The 8,692-nt window shown below is 39.5% G+C and overlaps 1 protein-coding gene and 1 long non-coding RNA gene across 2 annotated transcripts; both read left to right on the top strand.

The window, feature by feature from the left end:
- Nucleotides 1-2,444: 2,444 nt before the first annotated feature.
- LOC308685606 lies at nucleotides 2,445-3,161 on the top strand. The gene is made up of 3 exons (XR_014029479.1): nucleotides 2,445-2,561; nucleotides 2,751-2,906; nucleotides 3,015-3,161. It is a non-coding gene; the product is annotated as an uncharacterized lncRNA (long non-coding RNA).
- A 215-nt stretch (nucleotides 3,162-3,376) lies between these two features.
- LOC308685605 (uncharacterized protein) lies at nucleotides 3,377-5,088 on the top strand. Its single transcript, XM_081357491.1, has 4 exons — nucleotides 3,377-3,961; nucleotides 4,034-4,103; nucleotides 4,557-4,695; nucleotides 4,798-5,088. The coding sequence occupies exons 1-4, from the start codon at nucleotides 3,887-3,889 to the stop codon at nucleotides 4,838-4,840; spliced, it is 327 nt and encodes a 108-aa protein (XP_081213617.1). The 5' UTR covers nucleotides 3,377-3,886; the 3' UTR covers nucleotides 4,841-5,088.
- The last annotated feature ends 3,604 nt before the right edge of the window (nucleotides 5,089-8,692 follow it).

Raw genomic sequence — 8,692 nt, 5'->3', positions numbered from 1 at the left:
TCCGTACTCACAACTAGTCCAGGCAAGGGTCAAATATCCAGTAAGGCAATCCAAAACACAAGAAACAAACAAGAACAGGGCAGATGCAAACGTCAGAAGTGCTGTGACATAAAACAAGGACTCCATGACAAACACTGAAACAGACAGGGTATAAATAGACAGATACAAACAAGGTAATGGGGAACAGCTGAGTGCAATAATCAAATGAGTCCAGGTAGGCATTATGGGATATGTAGTTCATGACGCAAGGATGACAGAATAGGGAAGAGAGACCTCTAGGGGAAAACCAGGGAACACCAACCAGACACTGTGACACAGGTGCTGTGTGAATGGGCATGATGATGCTTCTGTGCTCCAATGCATGGCGTGAGATGCGTGGCTCACTAGCTGCGTTTACATGAGCCCCTTTTGTTTGATTTAAGTAAGTAAATAGTAAGTCTGCAGCCAGACCCTATTGGATTGTTTCGAAGCCTCGACGAAATATGGCACATTTGCTTCAACTGTTTCATTGTTTCATGAAGCCTCGATCTGCCCACCACCACTACACACAGCTAATAACAAACCTATATGAAAGGGTACAGAGGCTGCACGTCGAGTACAACATCAAACACACCAGAACTGCAGAAACCACCACCTGTTGCTGCAACAACCATTTATGCTGTCTTAATCATATAACTAGCCACCTGCACCTGGCCAGTCTCCTCCCACATTATTATACATTGGGAAGATTACTGTTACAATGTTTATTTGGACTAGGGCCTACTATTATTTGTTATTGTTATTTGTACTTATATTTTTTTTCTTATATCTTTATTTCATAGAAAACCACACACACATGCAAAGCAGAATTGATTCAGTCTACTGAGTTGTGGTGATAATAAATGGGTTATTCTCTCCGTATACCAGGGGTACGTTCAAGTTCAAAACGGTGCGCAACGTTTTGCTACGGTTTCCAGGTTGAACGTCATGTTTCCTGGAAACGGCGTGACCCGGTGTGCAACTGCAACGGGGTTTGAAATAAGTTTTCTCTTGTTTGGTGGGTGTGTCAGAACTGCAGTCCAATCAGCAGCAACATGTATATAAAGCACGCGGTATTAAAGTGAACTCGCACAATGTGTTCGATGCAGCTCGGTATACGCAACAACTGAGGATATTAGAAGACATGTTCATCGTAAGTTTTTCTGTAAACATATAGGATAATCAACATAATGATGTAGTTGTTTATATTTTTAGCTTCATTGCAAGTGCATGACATTTGGTATAGAAATAAACAATGGTAATTAAGTGCTTTTCCTAAAAATGAGAAAGAAAAAAAAAGGGTATTAAAACAGTATGAACTACAAATAAAGTCAGTGTGTGAGGCTAAATAGATGTGTTTTACTCTGAATTAGGTAAGATGTGTGCTTCCATTACAGTTTCTACAAATCCCTTCACTCGATTGGGATGTTCTCTTTTGTTCTGGGCGGCAAGTGCAGTAACTGTAACATCAGGCATATTTTGTAGTATTAAACATATTTTTATACCGACTTCATCAGGCTCCGAAAATTCTTCACTAAGAACACAAAGAATGGCCTTCTCAGCTGCCATAGTTGCAACTCTTGCGTCATCAGAACAGTGTGTTCAACCTATTTTTTACAGTCTATGTGATCAACGCATCACCGTTTCTGTTTAAAAAACGTTGTGCAACGTTTTGTCGGGGCTGAACGCAGCCCAGATCATCTCTGGTAAAAGTCTCTCACCGGACGCTCTCTGTCTGTTATCAGCTGACAAATTCAGCTTCTAGCCTAGCCAACATTTTTACATACAGTTTAGTGAAAGCATTGCATGTTCCGGGAAAACTTAAGTTGGTAAATTTCGGTCACGGCGCCTTTTGATTGCTGTTTTTGTTCCGGCAATTATTCATTTACCAATAAATTAAGAACCCTGTGTTGGCTATTGTATTTTTTTTTTGTAGACACAAAATATTAATAGGCATTATTACAACAAGTAATCTAATCTACATTCCTCTCATGGACTTCTTGTGGTGACCATATAAAACACAGGTCATTCTCTCTTTTCAAATTTTAAATCAAAACAATAATCATATTCTTTGAAGCGCTGTTGTGTGACGTCATCGGAATGCATTCTATTCGACACGTCACAGAGCTGCAGGCTAAACTCGCCCTGCTTGACTCGTTGCTTTAATATAGCGGTTCAGTGTCGATATACGATTTTTGCATCAGTCTACAGCTTTTGATCAGTGTGCAGGTTTTAATCAGCTAAGTATACGATTCGATTGATTTATTCAGTGTAATCTGTGTCTGTTTACAAGTACAATTGAATTGCACATTAGAGCTTTCTGATCTGTATACGTTTTCAGATCATAAGATTTTACTAGTAAGATTTTGGATCAACGTTCTATTTTAGATCAGAGAATGAATAGCAATACATTTCCCAAGCTCAGGCCCCAGGCATGTGTCAGTCCTTCTCAGGCTGCACAACGTTTTCGTGATGCAGACATGGCTAGACAGAGACCACAAATAACGCCTCAAAGACGCCAAGAAGTCATTGCGTTGATGAGGGTAAGAAAGCTATCATAGTATTGAATGTGTTTTTTCAACCATCATCATCATCGGTCATCGAGATAGATCTGGAGTTATTTTGTTTAATGTTTGAAGACAAAACGGGTGCATTTCTTGAAATTGAACATTATCCCTGTTTTAATACCTAAAGTATCTACAGTAAAGATAAATCTTTAATCTCCCCCCCAGCAAAGTCTAGAAGAACAGCAGGTAGCGGAAGGGAAAGAGATGGAGGAAAAGAAAAGAGAAATACCACATTTGTTGAATGAAATGGAAGAGTTCGCGCAAACCATCTCAAAGCAAGAGGCAGAGATAAGGCGCTTGTCTGCTGAAATAGAAAAATTGGTAAATACACACAAACACATTTACATACACAAAAAGACACACTGATGTCACTGTGTCTTCTGTACAGTTCTGTCTCATAAGATTACAGACTAATCGTGTGTTCTACAGGAAAAGGAAGCAAGTGTAGATACACGAGAGAAGCTCCTCTACTACAATTTGAAGACCTGGATCAAAACAGTATTCGACAGGGTCACAGCCGGTCCCTGTCAAAAGAGATTCTCCAAGTTTAAGGACCCCATCCAGCAGTTGGAAGTGGTAATAATGCACAAATACTTCTGGCAATCTTGAAATAATCTGTATTTGTTGTTGAAATGTTTTTTTTGTTTTTTTTTTATGAAAATGAGCTACAGTAAAGATTTAAAGTCGCCACACAGCAATGTGTGATAAAATGCAACAAGCAAGCTGATGTTTTTTCACAATTGCTGATCAATAACTTTTTTTGTTTGTTGTTGTTGTAATTTTCCCTCCAGATTCGGGACTTTTTTCAACTTGTGAGAGCCGAAAATACTGACAAAGCCGAGACGAACCCACAAGAAGATTAAGATAATCTGATATATAATATGAAAATATACATTACGCTTTTGACTGGATGGTGTTCTATGAAGGTAAAAGAGTAGCAAAACGTAGTTGTGAATTTGAGAACTTATACAATAAATATTCATACTTGTACGTGAACATTTACACTCACAGCTCCAATGCTTCAAATTTCGCACCTTGACTTTTGCTACTCTTTTCGCGATATATTATGATGCAAAATTGGCTGGGCGGCGGCGCCAACCAATAAAAGGGCTCCTTTGAACACCCCTGTTCCCGCCCCCTTTCTCTCTCGCCGCCACTGAGTTGCAAGTGCACAAGTTAGTTTTGCACCTAATATATCGCTCTTTTACCTTCATAGTGTTCTGGGGTGGGAGGGACAGCAGGGATATATTTATAAGAATGAAAAGGTGAAGGATGTCCTGTTCCAGCCTGAAAACACCGAGATGGCACACCTGCATATCAAGCTCCTAACATCCCATTTTCAGGAACATGAAGATGGACTGGTGTTGCATGCAGATGTGAGTATTTAGCTTTCTTCTTTACTAAGTGATATTTTGTATTCTGACTTGTGTATTGTGTGTCCTCTACAGGTTGCTGCATCTACAGCTGATGTTGAGAAGAAACTTAATCTACCTGCAAGTCCTCGTCTCATTTTGCTAGGTTAGTGTCTTATAAGGATGTTAAGAAGAAACATTGACAAATGGGGGAGATACAATAAAAAATAAAAACATTTCTATTGTATACCACTGTTAAAGAAAAGTTCTCCCAAAAATGAAAATTCTGTCATTGTTTACTCACCCTCATGTTGTTCCAAACATTTCTTTGCTCTGCTGAATGCTACACACTGTTGTATTTTTTTCCTACTATGGAATTACTATGGTATACTATGCTAATACTATGGTGTCCCACAACTGTTGGGTTACAAACATTCTTCCAAATATATTCCTTTGTGTTCAGCAGTCAATTATTACAGAATTTCATTTTTGGGCGAACTATCCCTTTACAATGAAGTCTTCTCAAAGGCAAATCTTGAAATGAGTTGTGCCAATGTTTTCATTATTGTTGTTATATTTTTGGCTTATTTTATTTATTTTTTTGCTGTTTTTATTTTAGGTATGGCAGAGCAGACAAATGGTGTACGATGGATAAGCATAGAGGGCCGTGTTATTTGTGAGTGTCCAGTCTTCATTTTTGACTGCACTTGCAACACTGTTTGCTGTGGACTTGTCACAATACAGAAGGAAGCAGACAGGTAATTAGGTCTTTGTTGAACAGAGGCATGGAGTGGAACAGCAGAGAATCTGAATAGGATGATAAACTTAGCGGAGCGTTAATCTTGGTTTCTTGTTTGCAGGAGACTGAAGTGGATACGGCAGACTGAAGGTGAAGACGGATGACAGAAGACGGATGATCGGAGACGAAGTTCAGATAAGGAATCCTTGAGGTTGGTCGTCAACGGTAAGTTTCAACGGTGAGTATCAGGGTATGTATGTGTCTCTATGTGATTAAGTAATTTTAATTTATAAAGCACATTTACACACAGCACAAAACTGACCAAAGTGCTGGACAATGAATAACTAAAAAGACTCAATAATCAATAGACAATAATCAATAGAATCAATAATCATAATTATATAAAACATGAATAAAAAGAAAACCTTCAATATCAGGGCACACAACACAAAATACAGAAAACAAACAGGAGTGCCAGGTTAGGGAACAAGGAAGGCCAAGGAATAAAAATGAGTTTTTAACCTGGATTTGAATGCAGCAATGGAAGGGGCAGATCTAATATATTGGGGGAGCTATCACCCCTCTGTTTAAGCCGTGAGCGCGGCACAAGCAGGAGCCCTTTGTTTGAGGATCTCAGTGACCTTTGAACTGAGTATGGCTGTACAAGGTCGGTGATATAGGTTGGGGCGAGCCCATTAAGTGCCTTAAAAACTAACAATAACACTTTAAACTGAATCATAAAAGGAGCTGGAAGCCAATGCAAGGAGGCCAGAATGGGGGTGATGTGCTCTCGCCTCCTAGTGCCAGTTAAAAGACGCGCTGCTGCGTTTTGTACCAACTGCAAACGTCTAAGTGATGATTGTGGGAAGCCAAAGTAGAGGGAATTACAATAATCCAGCCGTGATGTAATAAAGGCATGGATAACTTTCTCAAGATCGTTAAGAGATAGGAATGACTTCAGGCGGGAAATCATTCTGAGCTGGTAGAAACTAGTTTTGACAACAGAACTAATCTGTTTATCAAGGCAGAGTTCTGAGTCAAGAATGACAACCAAATTTCTGGCATAAGGTTTGATAAATGGGGTGAAGTGACCTAAATTTTGTACCACATCTTGCCTTGGGAAAACCAAAAATAATGACTTCTGTCTTGTCACTATTCAACTGGAGAAAGTTGTTAACCATCCAAGTTGTGATGTCTTCGAGACAGACCAGAAGAGATTGTGTGGAATCCCTAGATTTTAGAGGCAAGTACAACTGTGAGTCATCCGCATATAGATGAAGAGATGTTATGCTTCCTTATGATGTCACCCAGTGGGAGCATATACGGGCTAAAAAGCATATGACCCAAGATGGACCAATGAGGGACCCCATATGAAACGGAAGCAGAAGATGAGGAGAACTTGCCAATAGATACTGAGAAAGATACAGTGCTCATTCAGTAAATAAACAGCTAAACAGAAGTGTTTTGAGTCTGGATTTGAAAGTGACTACTGTAGGAGCACATCTGATCTCTTCTGGAAGCTGGTTCCATGCTTAGAGTGAACCCTTGGTATTTCTAGCTGACTAGTGCAAAATGCCTGTACAAAATAATTTTTTAAGTGTGTTTTTAGTAATTGTTGGTTTGGTTTGTTTGAGTGCTCATTGTTACAATTACACAGCAAAAGTTCAGTGACATTTTTATTTGTGCATAGTAGAAAGCACAAAGTGAACTCACAAAGTGAATAGGCTACTACAAATGATGGCCGTGAAAAGAGACTGTGAACGCATTGAAAAGGATATGTTTAGTTGATGAATAGCATAGGCTACTATTACACAGTAGCGATAACGTTAAGCGCACCAGAATGAAATATAATATTCAGAAGTAAACAGCATAGCTGAGTTATAGATTCAGTTAACATCCACAAATGAATAAGCGCATCGATTCAGGGAGCAGTGCAAAGTGCCCGTGCAAAATCAGTTTTTGTGAGCTGATCGCCGTCAAAAAAGTTCAGGAGATATTTCTTAGCGATGGCTGATTTCAACAGTTTCAATATGATAAAAAATAACTTTTATATTGATTCAATAGATTAATTGCATTGCAAGTGTCATGAATTTATTGCATTTTTGGGGAAAAATAATCCGTTTTTATAATAAATCTTTGAAAATCAAAATCTGGATTTGAATTTTTTGTGTTATTATAACCTAAAGATGCTATGTGAAAGTTTGAAACAGAAAATAGTGGTTTTCATCTTGCCACTTTCTTGGTAAAGAAAACACATTTTTACTCAAATTAGGCCCCGTCCACACTACTGCGTTTTCGTTTAAAAACGGAGACCTTTTGCTACGTTTGCACCTCCCGTCCACACTAAAACGGCAAAAACGGAGACCCAAAACAGAGAAGTTTAGAAACGCTTTTCGTTTTGAATCTCCGGAGGGTGTTTTAGTGTGGACGGGTCAAAACGGAGGACTTTAGAAACGATGACGTAGTAGAGGCTCACGCTCGGCTCTATGATTGGGTGTCAGCAGTCATGGCGTATATCTTTGCTAGCAGCTGTTGTCCAAGTAAATTCTGCATTTTACAATGCTATAACTGCCTACTTGCGCCGGAGGCAAGCTATTATTCGAGCGATCTGTGACAATTCCCGTGTGCAGCGGCGGTATCGACCGTACATGGAGCGTCGGTTTTGGGTTAACCCGGGAAGAACCAGCGCATGGTGGGATAATTTTAGCAATGAAGTTGTGTTTACACCGGCACGCGCATGCCCAGTGTTGGTGAATGGTCACGTGATCCGCGTTTTCAGTCGTTTTAATGTGGACGGAGATCAATTCTAATACGCAGCTAAAACGCTGGTGTGGATGGAGATCGTATTCGTTTTAATTCTCCGTTTCTAAACGAAAACGCAGTAGTGTGGACGGGGCCTTAATCAAAATGGATTTATCACGTTTTGGAACCAAACTATAATATTCAGAAGTAAACAGTGTAGCTGACTGAGTGTTTTATGTCAGAATGTTTATTTTTAAACCACAACCTTCTAAGTGCTTCTTTTACCGATATATTTACTGATTTCTTTTGCATTTCTCATCGAAACAACGTCAAACTTGGCACTGCACTTACTCGTGCCCGTAGCGAGACACCTGTCAAGTTTGAAATCCATAGGACTAACGGTTCGAGAGATATGCAAATAACAGACATACAGAAACACACACAGACATACAGACAGATGTTTCTGTAATTTATAGATGGATATGATCCTAATGATCTGAGTGATCTGTTGGGTTTATATTCAGTGAGCATATCTGCAATGTATTGAGGTCCTAGGCCATTTAATGATTTATATACCAGTAATAATACTTTAAAATCAATCCTATATCTAACTGGGAGCCAGTGTAAAGACCTGAGGACTGGTGTGATGTGTTCATATGTTCTGGTTCTGCTCAGCGTTCTGTATGAGCTGCAACTGTCTTATGGTGTTTTCGGGAAGGCCAGTGAGGAGTCCATTACAATAATCCACCCTGCTGGTGATGAAAGCATGAACAAGTTTCTTTAAGTCTTGTCTGGAGTATACGCATACTTGCTCTCTAGGGGTCAAACAAGTAAAAATCAAGTCAGGAATCTTGGTGTGTCACTAGAGTCAGACCTTAGTTTCAGTAGTCATGTCAAAGCAATAACTGTGAACTTAGAATCGAAAGACCAGGAGACTTGGTTGTTTCTTCAGCAGGATTCTTTATTGAGAACACGAGCTGTCGGTAGCTGCAGTCACCAAGTCTGACGTGAATGTTCTCTTACAGTTTATATACATTTAGGGGCAGGAACTGAAAAAGACAGGTTTAGGAACCGGTTTTAGACTGAGAGCATTGCCCACCCTAATCCACTCAGCATATCTATTCAAACACTGAGACCCGAGTACAGGACTGGCTGGACTTTCTTGCTAAAACACAAACTCCAAGAGTTTCAGTAAAACAGGACTGACCAGAGTCTTTTGCTTAGAAAACTCTGATAATCATAATTTATACCTAACCTTAACATGCTAAATTCAA

This window comes from Scardinius erythrophthalmus (assembly GCF_964197995.2).
Source record: "Scardinius erythrophthalmus genome assembly, chromosome: 25".
NCBI lineage: Eukaryota > Metazoa > Chordata > Actinopteri > Cypriniformes > Leuciscidae > Scardinius > Scardinius erythrophthalmus.
This window is presented reverse-complemented; position numbering and strand designations above follow the sequence as displayed.